Raw genomic sequence first — 19,415 nt, forward strand, 5'->3', positions numbered from 1 at the left:
AAAAAAAAAAAAAAAAAAAGAAAGGAATATAGTTTAAATCTGTATCACTGATTTAAACTATTACACTGATTCAAACTATAATAGAAAATAAACAGAAAAACAATGAAAATACAAACCTATTTCTTGAAAAGATTAAAAAAATTAATAAACCTGAAGCTAGCCTGACCAAGAAAACAAAGACAAAATAGAAACTGCCAAAGTCAGGTGTGAAAGAGGGAACATTTGTAGATTACACATACACAGAAAAGGACAAGGGAAATGTTACAAATAACTTCAAAACAATAAGTTTCACAAGTTAGGTGAAATAAACAAATTCCTTGAAAAACTCAAGTTATGGGGAAGGGGGGCACACCTCATCAATAACAAAATCAAATACAAGGAAGATGTGTATACTTAACCCTGAATTGTACCCCGCAATTTCAAAATAAAAATTAAAAGAGAAAAAAAAAAGAAAAACCCAAGTTACTAAAACTAAACCAGAAAATAGAAAATATTTAATACAGCTCTTTTAAAAAAATGTTTTTTATTTTAAATATGTGGGGCACAATTCAGGGTTAGGTATACAAAAGTTCATTGTGCAGGTTCTCTATTGATGAGGTGTGCCCCCCACCTCCGGCAATTCCCACTGCTGCCAATTCCGCCTCCGCCCTCCCCTGGCAGTTTCCCACTACTGCCAATCCCTTTCTTATAGTATTAGATAATACAGTTCTTAAAGGAGTTAAATTTGTGGCTAAAAACCATTCCACAAAGAAAACTCCAGAACCAAACAGTGTCACTAGTAAACTTTAACAAACATTTAAGGAAGAAATTGCACAATCTTGCACAAACTCTTTGACAAACAGAAAAGGAGAAATACTTTTTAACTCGTGCATGAGGCCAGCATTACTTTTATGCCACAACCCCAATGTTCCTCCTAAACAACATATGCAAAACTGCTCAACAAAGTATTAACAAATCAAATCCAGAAATATATGTATTACATAAGGTATATATATAATATATACATTGTGTGTGTGTGTGTAAAAGCATATCTGAAAATAAAATTTGACACACACATATATCATTAAATGTGATTTCTCTCAGGAATTCCTGTTAGTTTAGTCTTTGAAATTCAAATCAATGTAATTCTCCATATGCACAGAATAATGGAGAAAAAACATATAATCATATTAACAGATGTAGAAAAATCATTTATTGGCATTCAATACTCATTCAAGATACAAAATCTCAGAACACTAGATGGGAATATCCTCAATCTGAAAAGGCATACATGAACATCCCACAGCTAACAACATGCCCAAAGGTGAAAAACTAAATGCTTTCCATCCAGGATAGGAAACATGGCAATCTCATTATTTCCATTCAACACTATTTTGAAGTCCTAACTACTGAAAGAAGGCAACAAAAAATCAGAGTAGCCAAAATAATTTCCAAAAAGAACAAAGTCAAATAATTTTCACTACCTCATTCCAAACCTACCCTAAAGCTGCAGTAATTAAGACAGTGGGTTTACTGGTCAAGGAGATCCATGCAGCTAATTGGAGCAAAATAGACCATCTAGAAATTAACTTACAAATATATGCACAATTAATTTTCAACAAAGGAGCCAAGGTAACTCAATAGGGAAAAGTTAGCCTTCTCAAAAATGATGACAGAACAACTGGAAATTCACATGAAAAAAATTAACTTTAACACTTCCTATATACCAGAAACAAAAATTACTAATGGATCATAGGTAAACAAAAAAGCCGAAGCTATAAAACTTCTAGGAAAAAGATAACATAGGAGAAAATCACAACACTGAGTTGTGCAAAATTAGGACACCAAAAGTACTAAGAAAAATGGTACAAAAGAAAAAAGAAAAGAACTTCACAAAAGAAGACATAGAATAGCCATCAAAGACTTAAAATGATGCCCTACAGCACGGCTCTTTAGGGAAATCCCACAGGAGATATTACCACTCACAGCAGAATGGTCAAAAATTACAAAGACTGGCAATACCAAGTGCTAGCAAGGATGTGAAACAAATGGAACTCACTCACACTGTTGGCAGGAGGGTAAAATGGGTCAACCACTTTGGGAAACCATGACACTTACCCAAGAGAAATGAACACACATGTCCACAAAAAAAACTTGTACACAAATGTTCACAGCAGTACTATTCATAACAAACTAAAAATAACCCAAACTACTTTCAACAGATAAAAAGATAAGAAAACTGTAATATATTCCTACACTGGAATACAGCAATAAAAAGAAAAAAACTAATACTAGTACATACAACGGCATGAACGAATTACAAAACCATTATGTTGAGTCAAAGGAGCCAGACACAAAAAAGGTCACATGACATGAAGCAGTTTATGTGAAATTCTAGGACAGGAAAAACTACAGGTGCTAAAGCAGATTCACGGTTGCTCAGTCCACAAGTGGAAGAGGAGAAGGAGGAGAGGGACTGGCTGGGAGAGGCCCTGAGGAACTTTAGGGGCACCTTAACTAAAAGCTAAACAGGCATATTCACCAAATAGTACACTTAAAATAGGAGTACTATATTAGGTGTGAACTATGCCTCAGTTAAATTAATGTTTAAAGTTAAAAGAAAAAAATAAACGGAACTTGACACAGTCAAGATATGTTTTTCAGACTTACATGTATCCTCAGTGGTGCTCAACAATCTTTTTTTTGCTTCTTTTGCACTATCTAAGCAAAGTTGTTTCAAATCCACACCATTTCCTCAATCCTTCTGTTCTACTTTCACTCTCAAATTATCTGCTCAGAGACTACCTTCTACTTCACAGAGGAAACAGAACTACAAGCAGAAACACCGTCACTAATCTGTTCTCTTCTCACCACATCTCCTAAGTTATTTATAGTGTACACAGTTTTACAACTTCCCTCCTCGCTCAGAAGACAGGATGCTCCTACTTCTGATCAAAGCTCATCCTTCCTCCTGGCACCTTGCTGATCCAAATGGATCATTCTCCTCAATATTATTTATCCCTCCCTCCCCAAAAACATCTCAAAAAGATTTCACAACAACTCGACTCCTCTGGCTATCCCTCTGTCTTTCCTTCCCTTCACTCCAGTACGAACTCCCCTTTCATTCTTCAAGCCACTTCAATGCGCTATGGGCACAGAGCATTCATTCAAACTACTCTGCCTAAAGTATGTGTATATATACACAAATATTACACAATGTACTATGTATAAGTGTATATACTGTGTACTGTAACAAAAATATATACATCTGCTTCCAGGAAAGAACAAAGAAAAAGAGAAAAAAAACAGCACAATGTATCTCTAGTTAGTGGAAGAAAGTACCCTTAATCAAATGATATAAATGTTTAGACAGCCTGGCATACCTGGGGAATTCTTAACTGTAATCTTTGTATTAACTCCAGGGAGTTCTATAAACCCTCCTAAAAAAAAAAAACTTTGTACATACATGATTCTTTGGAGAAAAAAAATTACTTAACTTTAACAGATTCTCAATGTAGTTAATAATCCAAATGCACAATTGTGGAAATAGTGTCTCTCCCCGCTTTTCACTTTAAGATTTTCTAACTCCCTTTGCTCTGAGTTTTATGCAAAACATTTTTATCTATATGCTTTAAGTATTTCTATCATTACAAAACATGCTGGCTAATCTTTAAGACTATGCACTTTTATTTCTCACCATAAATTAATATACTGCATTGTTATAAGATAGGCTTTCTTTTTTTTTTTTTTTTTTTTTTTTTTAGTTGGAGTCTCACTCCGTTACCCAGACTGGAGTGCAGTGGCCACTCCCGGCCATGCAGCCTTGACCTGCTGGGCTCCGGCGATCCTTCCACCTCAGCCGTCCAAGTAGCTGGAACTACAGGCGCGTGCTACCACGCCTGGCTAATTTTTGATTTACTGTAGAGATGAGGTCTCGCCAAGTTGCCCAGGTGGGTCTCAAACCCGCGGGCTCAGGCAATCCACTCAACTCAACCTCCCAAAGCACGGGATTACAGGCTGAGCCACCGAGCCCGGCTAAGATAGGCTTTCAATTACCACCTCAAGGTATTGAAAACTGCTGAACCTTTGGTACAAAACACCTTCCATCACCAGCACTAAGATTTAACTCAACTCTAGCATGGCGTCTAGCACCATAAGACTATGTCCCTAGAAAGAACCTAGTGGCCCCCAATAAAATGCCTGCCTGAGAAATTTTACTATTTTTAGTCAACACCTGATAATAGGCTCCCGATTTCCCCTTCTTAGGGAATTTACAATGGTGATTATATCTCTTACAACTCATAAGGGTCTCTCTCAAGGACCTGAGAGACATTCCTCTAAAATGTAATCACCAGGAATAACAGGGCCTCTGTCTTCCAATCTCTGTGAGAGGACAGAATCCTAACTACACTAGCTGGCAGCTAGCAAACACAGTTGGCCTAATCAAATTTATATTGACCAAACCTTTGTAATCTTTCACTTTTCTGACCCTACTGAGCCCTCACTTTCCCCTGCCATTCTCTCTTTAAAACACCCAAATCATCTATGCATAAAACAGAATGGAGCTCAGCAATTTGCCTTACTGTCAGTAATTACTGAATAAAATCTATTTTCAGCACTTTAATATATGATCTCTGACCTATACTGTCAAAAATACAATTTCTGAAACTACATGTGAAACTACAAAGTACATTCTTTGAACTATGGTGATTCAGTTGAGAGGATAATCCCATGATGATCACACGTGAGAGGCAAATTATCCCTAAACGTCTCTAGCTCATCACTTTCTAAGTATGACCTACTGAAAACAAGTATGAAGCATGTGGCCTGCTTTTTTTTCTTCTCTGAGTCCTCCTCCTCCTGGAACTGGCTAGAGACACAGCCAACCCAGCACCCTCTTCCATGTGGCCCCAAAGGTAAAAATATTAAACACATCCTATTTTAAAGACGTTAAAAAAAAAAGCTAATTTCTACGAAAATACAAACAGACTCTCAAATGTCTTGAACTTTTTCCCCTTAATTTAACAGAGTTCTTCCTGCTTCTCCTTCTAATTTTCCAACTACTTTTACTTACCCTTTACTTCCTATCTGGCTTTTCAGTGTTGGTGTTCATCTTTCTTTTCAGTTTCCTTAGGCATTTTATCCATTCTAATGGCTACAGCTAGCAATGATTCCCAAATCGTATCCTCATCCTCTTAACCTTTCTCTGAAACCCAAGATTCACATTTTTATTATTTCTTGGGCATCACTAAGTAGATGTCTCCCAGATATTTTTATAAAAGAATACTAGCAACACTTTTTAAGTTCTCAAATATGTTCAGTTCCCATATATTATTCTTCCAAATAAAATGTTCTCAAATAGCTGCTTTGATTAGTTTTAGTACATACTTACTGATGAGCTATCAGCTGACTCATTGTTTTTTTCATATTTCTGTTTCTTGCTCTTTTTTTTCTTCTCTTTCTTTACTTTTTTTGAATGCTTGTCTTTTTTCTTCTTTTTCTTTCCAGAGTGTTCCTATAAATAATCATTTTGAAAAAGCAAGAAAGAAACTTCGTTTTACTTACTTTATACAGAAGCATTTTGAGGGGGGGAAAAAAATCCATGTCTCAAAACTTTAAATCATTCATAAAATGAGAAAAAGAATATGATTTTTTAAATCTTCCAATAAACTCTACTTAACATGTCTTCTATAACATATGCACTATTTTTTTTTTTTTTTTTTGAGTTGGAGTCTCACTCTGTCGCCCAGGCTGGAGTGCAGTGGCACGCTCCCGGCTGCCGCAGCCTCAACCTGCTGGGCTCCAGCGATCCTTCTGCCTCAGCCTTCCAAGTAGCTGGAACTACAGGCGCGCGCTACCACACCTGGCTAATTTTTTTGATTTATTGTAGAGATGAGGTCTCGCCAAGGCAGGTCCCGAACCTGCGGGCTCAGGCAATTCACTCACCTCGGCCTCCCAAATCACTGGATTACACGCTGAGCCACCGAGCCCGGCCTACATATGCACTATTAATAAACCACATAGCTGAAATTTCCTACCAGAAAACTATAAGAAAATTTTTGGTTTTGTTTATAGATTCTTGCAACAGATATATAATTAAATAAATACACACATATATAAACATTTGTGTGTATACCGATACATACAAGGTATAATAAGTTCGTAAACTTATCCTAGAAAAAGTGCTACAGACTTTGCTGAATATCACTACAGACACCCATGAAGTACCCCCTTAGGAAGCTAAGCACCAACACCAGCACCCAGTTCACCTGCCAAAGCAATTTTGGAATTCTCTTTCTGGAATGGCCATCACAGCAGTTATTGTATTATACTTGATGTCCTGAATGTTATCAAATGTCTTTCTTTCAGTTATTTCCTTTATCTTCAGATAAAGAATAAAGTCATTGAGGGCTAGATCAGGTGAGCGGGGCGGGGGGGTGTTTCAATACAGTTACTTGTTTCCCGGCTAAAACTCCCTCGTAGACAGTGCTGTGTGAGATGGAAAATTGCTGTGACGCAAGAGCTCCTTTGGTACCATTTTTGCACTCACCCTTCTCATGACAAGATTTTCAGTGAAGATTTTCTTGTTCCTCTGACAATGTTTATTTGGTCTGGTATGCTTTTCACAGTCAGCCAATGATTCCAATGCACAATTTGATAAATTTTTGCAATGTTTTTGTCAGTTCTGCTCACTACTGGCCATCCTGATCTCTCTTCATCAGTGACACTTTCTCTCTCCTCAGAAAAACATTTAATCCATTGGCACACTGCTGTTTTATTCATGGCATTATCCACACAAACTTGAATTAACACGTCCCTGATTTCACTTCCATTCTTGCAAAGTTTAACAAGAAATTTAATGTTTGTTTGCTGCTCTAATTCACACTCTGACATTCTTACAATGACAGCTCGAATGGCCATTTCAGAAAAAAGAGTTCCAAAACTGCTTTGACAAGTGGACTAGGTGCTGGCATCAGTGCACAGCTTCCCATGGGGAGTATATCAAAGAAGATCGTAGCAACAGTCAGCAACGAGGTATGTAGCACTTTTTCTAGAATGAGTCCGCAAACTTCATTGTCAGACCATGTATACGCATACACACACACACAAACACATACATACACCCACACATGAACATACATATTGTAACTCTGTATGATCACCAAAAAATGTATACAAGATTACCAAGTCGTCAAAACTGAACTGTACAAAAAAAAAGTGGCACATATACACAATGGAATATTATGCAGCCACAAAGAAGGACAAACATACGGACTTCACAGCAACTTGGATAGATTTAGAGCCTATCATACTCAGTGACCTATCACAGAAACAAAGAATAGAGTACCATATGTTCTCACTCATAAGAGGACCTTGAACAATTATCATAATACTATAAGAAAGGGAATGGCAGTAGTGGGAAACTGCAGAGGGGGGTGGGATTGGCAGTAGTAGGAAACTGTCAGGGCAGGTGGGGCACACCTCATCAACAAAGGTACCTGCATAATCACCATTTGTATACCTAACCCTGAATTGTACCCTACATCTTTAATAAAAAATTTTTAAAAGGAAATAAATAAATAAAATCTAAAAAAAAAATACAGCAAGGTAGCATGAATTAAAATTTGTAAAATAGGCCAGGCTCAGTGGATCAGTCTGTACTCCTAGCACTTGGGAAGGCCAAGGCGAGTGGACTGCCTGAGGCCCCAGGTTCGAGACCCGCCCCGGCAGCTTAGTGAGACCTCATCTCTACAGTAAATCAAAAATTAGCCAGGCATGGTAGCATGCGCCTATGGTTCCAGCTACTTGGAAGGCTGAGACGGACAGATCGCGGAGCCCAGCAGGGCGAGGTTGCAGTGGACAGGAGCTGCCACTGCACTCCAGTCTGGGCGACAGAGTGAGACTTCAACTCAAAATAAATAAATTAAATTAAATTAAATTAAATTGTAGGATGAGGCTGAGGGAAGGAAGAGGAAGGGGGACAGGGAAGATATTGAGTAAAGGTTACAAGATTTCAGTCAGACTGGAGAAACAAATTTTAGTGATTATAAAGCACAGTGATCATAGTTAATAATAATGTATATTTCAAAATTGCTGAAAGAATATATTTTTACTTTTGTCACCACAAAATATAAGTTGGTGAGGTGCTAAGTATGTTAATTAGTCTGTATGACTCATGCTAAAATGTATACATAGATCGAAACATAACACTGTACCCATAAACATATACCATTATGGTTTGTCAATTAAAAATAAAAAACCACATAAAGTGTAAAGGCGTTACTTTTTAGATCTATAAGCTTACTACAAGTAGGCGAGAAGTTTGAAGCTAATTAAAGTGACAAAATCTTTCCAATGTCATATTGTCCATATACTACAACATATTACTTCTGCCAGAGAAATAAACTATCCAGTAATGCCAACTATGTGATATTCATTCTGTAACTTATAAAAACAGTCTATAAAACTGCTCTTCCGATATTAACTTGAATAAATGTAAAACAAAGGCAGATATCTTTACATCAATTAAACCAGTTAGTATTCACCTGTGAAAATTGTTCAATTCGCTCATTCACATCAGGTAGCATCCATGTATCCTCACCACGAAGTCGCTTAAGTTCTTTATGCCTTTCTTCTTTTTCAAAATTGGCTTTGGCCTGCAACAACAAAAAAAGACAAATTGGCAATTGATCCAACTGCTTTTCACCAAAAAAGGAAGACAAAAAACTATCCCATTTTCACATAAAGGTATATACTTATGAATAAATGATCTGTTCCTTGCCAGGAATTTGCTTCTACCAGTAGAGAGGAGATACTGAATAGAAAGGAAAAATGAACTCTCCTTCCACATTACCATTCTCCAGTGAATTGAACCATCAATTAGAGAAAGAATTCTGGTACCTATTGTAGGCCCTTTTCGCTCCCTAAGCTCCTTACCTCAAACATGACTTGGAATCTCTTTTCCGTTCTTCATCTGCAAACTCCCCAAGACTTCTGCACAGTTAGGAGACTGACCTTCATGCCTTCAATTTGCAATACCTTTACCCCAATACTCAGACCCTCAAAATGCTCCAGGAATAATCACCTTCCTGAAAATAAATAATCATATTGCTACTTTTTACTCACCATTCTACAATAGTCAAATTAAGTAGGTTTCCCCTAAGAAGTTGTTTCTGACCTCTTACTCTTTCCCCCAAACTCCAAAGCTGTTTGGTCCTCCTCCAACTCTGTGCATATCTCAACTATAAAAGTTATCACAGCTTACATACCCTACTTTCTCCACAAGCTTCTTGAAATCATAAAAAGGCAAGGATGGCCAGGCTCGGTGGCTCAGCCTGTGATCCCGCGCCTTTGGGAGGCTGAGGTGAGTGGATTGCCTGAGCCCGTGGGTTCGAGACCCGCCTGAGCAGTGAGACCTCATCTCTACAATAAATCAAAAAATCAGCTGGGCCTGGTAGCGCATGCCTGTAAATCCGGCTACTCGGAAGGCTGAGGCGGAAGGATCGCCGGAGCCCAGCAGGTCGAGGCTGCGGTGGCCGGGAGCGACCACTTCACTCCAGTCTGGGCGACTGAGTGAGACTCCAACTCAAAAAAAAAAAAGGCAAGAATGTAGGATATTTATTATCCATATAATATACATACTATACATGTTGAAATCAGAGACAACACCAACCTTTCACCTTTCCAAGACTAACTGCCCTCTCTTCCCCCTTTAAAATCTGGCTGCAGTTATTATCCTTTCTCCTTACTGTCTCCTTTTTCTATTGGCTCCTTCTCATCTGCATTTAAACTCGTTTACAACTCTTACATCTTAAAACAAATAAAGACGAAAACCTTCGTTGTGCCCTATGTTTCTCTTCAAGTTCTTTTCCCTTCTATGGCACACTTCTTATATCTTGAATAACTTGTCATGTAATACCGCTTAACTTCCTCTATTCTTCATTTGTTACCTCTATGCATCTCAACCTTAGTGAAGCATATCATGTTTTTCAGTCCTCTGTGAAAGGTTAAATTTTCTGGGTCTCTTGTGTTAACCTCTTGTCAGGGCTTACAAGTCTGATGATACCAACGGCAAGAAAGAAGAACGAAATGTCTAAATGAATCTAGTCAAATACGACTTACACGTGTTCCAGAAAAAACAAACATTTCAAATACAGCAGGAGCAATGACTGAGGTTGTGAAACACGCTGGCAGAGAGTCCTTAAAAGTGGTGGAGTATCTAGAAGGTGTGCCGTTCGGGTGATAGAAATGGAAAGAATGGATAACGTGAAAGCTCAAGAAGCTTGGAGAAAAACAAACAGATCTCCCTGAAAAAAAAGAACGAGCAACTGGAACCTGCCAGAGCATCCAGCAGAAGGGAGATACACAAAAGATGACCAGGACTGTAAAGGGAGACCCCACTCAAATAGGACGAGATCCAGCACGGAGCCCAAGAGGGAAGGGGAGGGCGAGCTAGTTCCCAGGACCTCTCAACTCCCACAACTCACAAAGTCCCACAACGGAGTTACCTGGCGCAACACCTCGGCCCTGGCAAGCCGGGTCTGTTCCTTACGCTCTTCGATACTCTTCTCACTTTCAAATCGACCACTGGCAGCCGCCATACTTGTTGTCATCGTAAAGCTACGAAGCCGTCAGGAAATCCTGTTTTACGACGGTCGTAATTTAATAAACAAACCGGGACTTCCGACCCAGAGCATGGCTCCACCACCGACGCATGCGCAGATCTGCGTGTCACTTAAGGATCCGCCCTGATCGCCATAACTCTGAGTGTTCGAGGCTTGAAGAAGAGGAGGTTGAGCATTAGGAGTATTAATGGCAGTGTGCATGTATTATGCGCTTTGCACTACACTAACGGCTTTCTTGTCTTCGGTGCCCTTCCTCGCCAGAGGGTCATTTCTCGGAGCTGGAGCAATGGGCTGAAAGGAGGCTGGCAGGAAGGACCCACCTGCTTTGAAGACTCTTGGCTTTTCTTTGGTGGATTTTTTTTTTTTTAACATTTGAAATAGTCGTGGACATTTTACATTGTACTTCACAATTAATCTATGCTTAAGTTGTGAGAGGTTTACATTTTTTTCCCCCGATCTCATATTATTTTCGCATACTTACCCAACCATGTTTCGTTAGGGTGGGCAATTATCTATTTATTGTGTGGGGATTTGTTTTATTTGGGCCTGGTGTGGAATAATGATGTCTTTTTTATATTTCCACTCCACAGGTCATATTTCCAGAGCAGTATTCCCGTGCATTGTACATTTTCCCCCTAAGGGTGAAGCTCCCTACATCAGTACTTTCAAATATACCTTTCTGTTATGATGTAAATATTTTATATCTGCGTTACCCACTATGGTAGCCACTAGCCACATGTGGCTATTGAGCATCTGAAATGTAACTAGCCCAATTGAAGACGTGAATTTTTAAACTTAATTTTAATTAATTCAAATAGCCACATGGGACAGGTGGCTACCATATTGGACAATGCTGCTCCAGAAGAAAGAAGAGTTTAAGAAATCATCTATGCTATTAAAAAATCCTGTCCCTGCTTCTATAGCACTCACCATTGAAAACCAATGACCATCACAGTGACCAGGATCAGGAAATGACATTTGTTTACAATTTCTTTCTGTCATTCAGTGAACTGTAGGAAACCAATAGCTGCCAAAGGCCTAGGATTGTTTATGACCCAGGGGTGCTGCTTCATAATCAAAAGCTTGGACTTTCGATAAAACGGGTCTCCTAAAAGTAATTATGCTTGCAGAGTGGAGTTACTAACAAATACTATAATAATACTCAGATAAAATTACTTTTTGCACATATCGAAGTTTTATCCAACCCATTAATGAATCAGTGGAAAGACAAGCTCTAGTTCCTGGTAGTCTATTAGCAAAAAAACACTGAGATAAATTTGCTAAATATAAGTTATTTCGTTTCCTGCAGGGCAATAAAACTATAAACTCTGGGATTACCTTTTCTACCAGGTCCAAGAAGGAAAAAAAGACAGAGGTAGAAAGGAGGAGGGGAGTGTGAGGTACTGTCCAGACATAGACATTTTGCCCCAGACCTGGCTTCTTTCTGTCCCCTGACCCCCGCCTCAGGGAGCGCCCTGGCCAAGACTGGCCTCTGAAGGGTGTGGATATTCCCAGAGGCGTGGGATGCTGGTAATGAAGAAAAGCTGAAAACAGTGTCATCATCATGTGTAATCCATGTAATTGTAAACAATGGATAGGAATCTGAATGACTAGCTTGATGTCTTTATAAAACTGCTTGCATGGATTCTTCACCAACCTGCCACCATCTTGCTCCCCTGTAAGTTTCAATAAACCAGTGTCTCTCCCTGCTAGACCTCCAGGTGACTTCTTTGCAATAGGGCAAGATTTACATGCAAGCCCTCTCTTGTTTCGAATTACCGCATTCCAGGGAAGGTGGCACCTCAAACTCAGGAGTAACTGACAGTGGATTTACCTTTCCCAATATCCAATGTCTCTTTCAAATACCTGGACTTCTCTCTAGGACACCAATTATTCTCTTTTGCCGCACTCTCTCATATCAAATTAGTTGATAAGTCTTCTTTTACAAAATTTTCACAACCATTGCTTTCTTTTCCTACCCACTGCTATCCAACAACCTCAGTTTCTTATCATCTCAGTGTCAAAGTAAGTTAAGCAAACAAAACTTCTCTGGAGTATTTAAGATCCCAGAATATTCCTCAAATCACTTTTTATATCTAGTATGGTAAGCGGTTCATTTAACACCTCAAAGACACATAGAACTCTTGTAAATTATGAATACCTTTCCCCTTTAAGAAAAACTTATCATGTTTTCACATTTTTAAAAATAAACTAATGCAATTTAAAAATTACCTTTAATTTTCACATTAATAATTGTTTTCCGAAGTATAATTATAATAACAATGTTTAAAAAGCAATTAAAAGTCACCAGAGGGCTGGGGGCAGTGGCTCACACTAATCCCAGCACTCTGGGAGGCTGAGGAGAGAGGATTGCCTGAGCCCAGGGGGTTGAGACCAGTCTGGGCAACTTGGTGAGACCTCATTTCTACAATAAATCAAAAAACTAAATGGGTGTGGTGGTGCATGCCTGTAGTTCCAGCTACTTGGAAAGATGAGGCAGAAGGATCACCTGAGTCCAGGAGGTCAAGGTTACAGTAGCCGTGAGCATGCCACTGCACTCCGGTCTGGGTGACAGAGTGAGACTCCTACTCAAAAAACAACAACAACAAAAAAGGCACCAGAGGTCTTTAATCTGTTGGAAGAAAAAGGAAAGGAAGAGGGGAAAAGCAAACCAACAAATTATTATTATAGCATAAAGGAAACAATAAGATTTATGGTAACTGCTTGCTTTAACCTTCAATCTAGCTGTCAAGCATGACAATGCTTCAAAGCTGTACATCTTCTGAGGCAGGGGCTGGCAAGGGCCCTTCTAAAACAAAGAGATGAGGGTCTTTCCAGAATAGAAAAAGAATGTGTTAGAGAAAAAGTGACATGGTGTAGTCAATGTCTAAGTGCGCATGAGTGACCCAGTTGCAACCCTGTGCCATAAAATACCCAATCAAAAATGCAGGTTGCCATATAAGGGAGACAAAGGTGCTAAAATGTAATATAAGGAAATGCCTCACTGCATTTGGGGCTCAGCCTTTGGATGTAAATCTACTGGGCCAGTGCCGGCACAAATAAACTCTGCTTCCTGGCAAAAAAGTTCATTGTCTTGTCTCTCTCTGTAAAGGGTCCTGCCACATTTCTGGTGCATTGGCCAGGAAATTGAGAGGTAGAGTCAGTGTTTTCACCTCCCTTGTCACCAGGGTGCAATGCACCCCAGGACACAGGAAGAGGTGACCTCGCCTGGCACCAGTAGGCCAATTGATCTGTAGGGGACTAGCTCTCCCGGCATGCTGGGACAGGACCCCAGGAGCACAAAGGAAACTGGTGAGGCCCAGGAACCAGCCAAGAGAGCATTGCCCATCAGACTGGTAAGAACCTGGGTCTGATTTGATAAAGCCTGGCCCTAACAGGCAGAAGGGGAGCCTGATCACCTCCCCAGAGTTGCCCAAGTAGTCCCACAGGAGGACAAAACCATAACTCTAAGGCACTGGGAGGCGGGTTGGAGATGTTATGTAAATGCGAGTGAATAAGATGCTACCTAGTGACAAAACAAAAGTAGAGTCGGGAGAAATTCTGAAATCTGCAAGAAACCTCCAGTAAGGGGGTTTGAGCCTTTCAGGGAGGGCCCAAAGTCTTTTTTTTTTTTTTGAGTTGGAGTCTCACTCTGTTACCCAGACTGGAGTGCAGTGGCACACTCACGGCCACCCCAGCATCAACCTGCTGGGCTCTAGGGATTCTTCCGCCTCAGCCTTCCAAGTAGCTGGGACTACAGGCATGCACCACCACACCCAGCTAATTTTTTACTTATTGTAGAGATGAGGTCTTGCTAAGTTTCCCAGGCTGGTGTCGAACCCACGGGCTCAGGAAATCCACTCACCTCAGCCTCCCAAAGTGCTGGGATTGTGGAAGGGGGCTTTAACAAAAAAATCTACAATCTCAAAAATTAGGCTAAACATGTACTCAAACTTTGCACAGTTTTAAAAAAAAGTTCTCTTCCTGGAAACTGGCAACAGCACCTGCTGGTTAGGTTAAACTGTTTAACAGCTTTTTTTTTTCGCTTCTGTGAACCCCGCTAGCATTGCTTGAAAAGTAGGTCTCCAGGATATTGCGATTTGGCCCACTTGGAAAGTCTCAATGTGGTTTTGCCCCATTTAAGCAAGCCCCTACAGCTAACGGGGGCCCCTTGCTGTGGGACTGTTATGTCCAGCAGGCAAGTGGCCACTGGCCTGGCTCTTGGCTAATAAACCTCTCCTTTTTATAACTTGTACTTTTGGTGTTGGTGTCTGTGAATTAGCACTCAGTCCCTATTTCATTTGGGGGCTCACCCAGGAGATCCGAGAGCTTAATCCCCAGGCCCAATCACCAGCCGACCTTATGAGTCTGCATACCTGCAAACTTCAGTGTTCATCGGGCCTGGTGAGTCTGTGGACTTGCAAACAGTTGATTGTCATCTCTGGCAGTCTGACAACCTCCCCAGAGCCCTCTGAGAGGTGAGTCAATTCCTGTTCTGTTTGTGCGCACTTCTGGTTGGACCCACAGGAAAGCTGGACACAGCACTAATTCCTGGGTCTGAGATCACAGTGAGACCTCACTGGGCCCTCCAGTATTGCCCTCGGGCAGTTAGGTCTGTCTGTTCAGTTTGTGTTATTGTCTTTATTTGTTCGGTGTTAGTCACTGTTGTGTCTGTCATTGCTATCAATATTATGGGGCAGCAGTGCTCTAAGCCTGATACCCCTCTGCAACTGGTTTTGTGCCACTTCAAGGATTTCCAAGGGGCGGCACAACAGTCAGGTTATCAGGCAAACCAAGGAAACTTAACCACCTTTTGTTCCCTCGAATGGCCCACATTTCCTAATTGCAGCTGGCCACTGGAGGGGATCTTCAACCCTGCCATAGTGGGGAAGATCCGACGCCACCCGGACTAAATCCTGTACATCACTGCCTGGTACCTCCTGGTAATGCAGCAGCCATCATGGATGAAGAAAGTCAAAAAGAAAGCTAATTCTTCTCATGTTTTAGCCCTACAGGAAACTCCAAAAGCCAAACCTCCAGTCCTCCAGAGCCCACAAGAGGATGATGAAATTCCCCCGCCCTACTCTACATCTGAGTGGGAGCAGGGGCCCCACAAGGTTCTCAGCCCATCACTCACCAGGAGTGGGTCCTGTATCAGCCCCTTTATCCCCCACTTCCCCATGCGTCTCCCGAGGCCCAACCACCCCCAATAAACTGATTAGCCCTGACTCGTCTTTGGCAAACTCAGAACCACAAACTTCCACAGTCCTCTCCCTGAGACAGGCCCTGGAACTAGACGTGGGAGGTTTGGGAGGCCAGCCCTTTATGGTTTGTGTCTCTTTCGCTACTAGTGATCTTTACAACTGGAAGCAACAAAATCCGGCAACCTCTGAAAAACCTCAGAGCCTCATAGACCTTTTAGAAACTATTTTCTTCACCCACCAGCCCACCTGGGATGACTGCCAACAGCTCCTCCAAGCCCTTTTTACTGCGGAGGAAAGAGAATGAATCCATCAGGAGGCAAGGAAATTGGTCCTGGGACCAGATGGCAGACTGGCAGAGCAGGACCGTGTGAACCATGTCTTCCCCGCTGAGAGGCCTAATTGGAACCCGAACACTAATCATGGTGGGGAGTGTCTCACCACCTATCACCGGACTCTAATGGGGGGTTTCCGGGCCGCCACCAGGTGGCCCACAAATTTATCTAAAGTAAGTGAGGTAACTCAGGGCCACAGGAATCTCCCATGGCTTTTCTGGAATGCCTTATGGAGGCATATACTATCGGACATATACTCCCATAGACCCAGAGGCTCCAGAAAATCCGAGGGCTTTAGTTATAGCCTTTGTCTCCCAGTTGGCCCCTGATATAAGAAAGAAATTGCAGAAAATTGAAGGACTTGAAGGGAAAAGTTTATCAGAATTAATTGAGGTAGCCCAGAAGGTCTATAATAGCAAGGACTCGCTTGAAGACCAACAAACCAAAAAGATGGCCAAAGTAGTAGCAGCAGCTTTACAGAAAGCTAAACCTAAACACCCAACAGGGAAAAGAGGAACCAGCACCGGAAAAAAAACTCCACTAGCAAAAAATCAATGTGCCTACTGTAAAAAAATTGGGAACTGGGTAAGACTGCCCAGATAGGCCACCCTGGCCATAAGAGTACCCTCCGGGGGGTGCCCACCAAAATCTATTCCTGTGCTTCAATTACAAACTGATGGAGCCAGGGCTCTGTCAATTCCTCCCCAGAGCCCAGGGTGAAACTTATGGTGGGGGGAAGCCCTGTCCACTTCTTAGTGGATGCGCAGGCTAAGTATTCAGTCCTCCAAAAGTACAATGACCTGCTTCAGAATAAGCATTCTTTGGTCCAGGGGGCAACCAGGACTCAATTATGCCCCTGGACCACTGAAGAACACTAAATTTGGGAAAAGGGGAAGTAACTCATTCATTCCTAGTAATGCCAAACTGCCTGTACCCGCTCCTGGGACATGACCTCTTATACAAGCTAAAGGCCAACATAAGTTTTAAGGAAACCATGGCAGCAGTAAGCCTAAACCTACCTGGGGCATCAAAAATTCTTGTTACTGTTCCCCTAAGTGAGGAATACATGTTAACAGAAGGTGGGGCCCCTCTTGACTCTTCAAACACCATACTGTTGGCCCAGCTGCAGACTGAGTTTCCCCAAGTCTGGGCCGAATTAAATTCCCCTGGGCTGGCATCCCATCAACCACCAGTTGTTGTACATCTCAAAAATCAGGCAACGCCCATTAGGGTAAAACAGTACCCTATATCCCCAGAGGTCCGAAAAGGCATAGCAAGCCACATCCAGCGTCTCCAGGAAGCTGAAATCCTAGTGCCATGCCACTCATCCTGGAACACCCCTCTTCTTCCTGTCAAAAAGGCAGGCACAGGAGACTACCGCCCTGTCCAGGACCTCAGGAAGGTCAACAGGCGAGTGGGGGATATCCATCCCACAGTCCCCAACCCATACACCCTCCTCAGTGGGTTAACTCCAGAGAGGCAGGTGTACACTGTCCTGGGCCTTGAGGATGCCTTCTTCAGCATCCCACTGGCTAAGCAGAGCCAACCCTTGTTTGCTTATGAATGGACAGATCCTGAAAAAGGGGGAAATGGCCAGTTAACCTGGACACGACTCACTCACAAGGATTTAAAAACTCTCCCACGCTGTTTGATGAAGCTCTCTGCCAAGATCTCCGAACTTTCCAGCAACAGTACCCTGAAGTGACTCTGCTATAGTATGTAAATGATCTGTTAATCGCAGCCACATCAGAAGGTGAGTGCCTGTGTGCCACCAGGCACCTGCTCAAAGAACTTCAGGCTCTGGGGTATCGGGTATCAGCAAAAAAGGCTCAGCTCCGTGTGACTGTTACCATATACCTTGTGTATAACCTCAAGGGAGGTAAAAGATCACTGACTGCCCAGCGCATTTAGGCTACAGCAGGCATTCCGGCCGTAGGAAGCAAAAGGCAGGTCTGGGAATTCTTGGGAGCTGTAGGATACTGCCAACGATGGAACCCTAAGTTTGCTGAACTTGCAAAACCCCTCTATGCAAGAACCAAGGGACCAGAGGCTAATTTTAAATGAACACCGGAGGGGGACAAAGCTTTCCAAGCCCTTAAAAACACCCTGGTCTCAGCTCCGGCCCTGGCCTTGCTGGATATTGAAAAACCTTTCCACCTTTCTGTGGATGAAAGACAAAGCATCGCCCCGGGGGGACCTAACCCAAAAATTCAACCCATGGAACAGGCCAGTAGCCTACCTGTCAAAAAAACTGGACCTGGTAGCCTCGGGCTGGTCGCCCTGCCTGTGGGCTATAGCAGCCCTTGCCATGTTAGTAAAGGACTCAGACAAACTAACATTGGGGCAGAATCTGACAATCACAGCCACGCATGCAGTGGAGTCTTTACTCCGAGGGACCCCTGACAAATGGATGTCAAATGCCTGAATAACTCATTATCAAGCACTGCTTTTAGATCAACCCCGCATCAAGTTCCAGCATACCCCCAGCTTGAACCCCGCAACTTTACTGCCGGAATAAAGTCCCACGGGGCCACCGCATTGTTGTTATGAAACAACTGAGTTCCAGAAGCTGCGCTGGGACCTAAATGATGTCCTGAGAACAAACCCCGACCTAACACTTTTCTCAGATGGCAGCAATTTCATTCAGAATGGGGTAAGGTAGGCAGGGGCAGTGGTGGTCACTCTACAGGGAACTATTTGGGCTGAGCCTCTTCTGCAGGGAACATTGACCCAAAAAGCAGAACTGATTGCCCTAACCGAGGCCCTGAAAGCAGGTGAAGGAAAAGTTGTCAACATCTACACTGACAGCAGGTATGTGTTTGCAACTGCACATGCTCATAGGACAATTTACAGGGAGCGGGGATTGCTCACTGCAGAGGGGAAAACTATAAAATATAATACGGAGGTCTTAGACCTCCTGGCAGCAGTATGGGCCCCCAAACAAGTCGCCATCATCCATTCCCCGGGCCACCAAAAAGGAAACTCAAAAGAGGCAATAGGAAATAGAAAAGCAGATCAAGCAGCCAGAGAAGCTGCTTACCACAGAACCACCTGCCTGCTGGTGCTGCCTCCTCCGGTTCTATGTGAGCCACCAAAATATACAGAAGAGGCCCTCCTCACTGCACAAAAATTGCCAGATGGATGACTTCAACTTCAGGATGGCAGAACCTTCCTCCCTCGAGGAACAAATCCTAAGGCAGCTCCATGAAGGTACTCATTTGGGAAGGACAAAACTAACTGAACTTGTGAGAAAAGAATTCTATCTCCCTCATCTG

The 19,415-nt window shown here is 42.1% G+C and overlaps 1 protein-coding gene across 1 annotated transcript in view; it reads right to left on the minus strand.

Annotated features, from left to right (window-relative positions):
• Positions 1–10,635, minus strand: part of CWF19L2 (CWF19 like 2, cell cycle control (S. pombe)) — a 97,008-nt gene extending 86,373 nt beyond the window's left edge. The window contains exons 1-3 of the mRNA XM_008062628.1: positions 10,488–10,635; positions 8,526–8,636; positions 5,372–5,494 (exon numbers count right to left, since the gene is read on the minus strand). Of these exons, the coding sequence (XP_008060819.1) occupies positions 5,372–5,494; positions 8,526–8,636; positions 10,488–10,592 (339 nt within the window). The 5' untranslated portion in view covers positions 10,593–10,635. The remainder of the gene's footprint in view (positions 1–5,371; positions 5,495–8,525; positions 8,637–10,487) is intronic.
• Between the last annotated feature and the right edge of the window lie 8,780 nt (positions 10,636–19,415).

Source organism: Carlito syrichta, unplaced genomic scaffold (genome assembly GCF_000164805.1).
Source record: "Carlito syrichta isolate Samal-C Ts95f unplaced genomic scaffold, Tarsius_syrichta-2.0.1 Scaffold305771, whole genome shotgun sequence".
NCBI classification, from domain to species: Eukaryota; Metazoa; Chordata; class Mammalia; order Primates; family Tarsiidae; genus Carlito; species Carlito syrichta.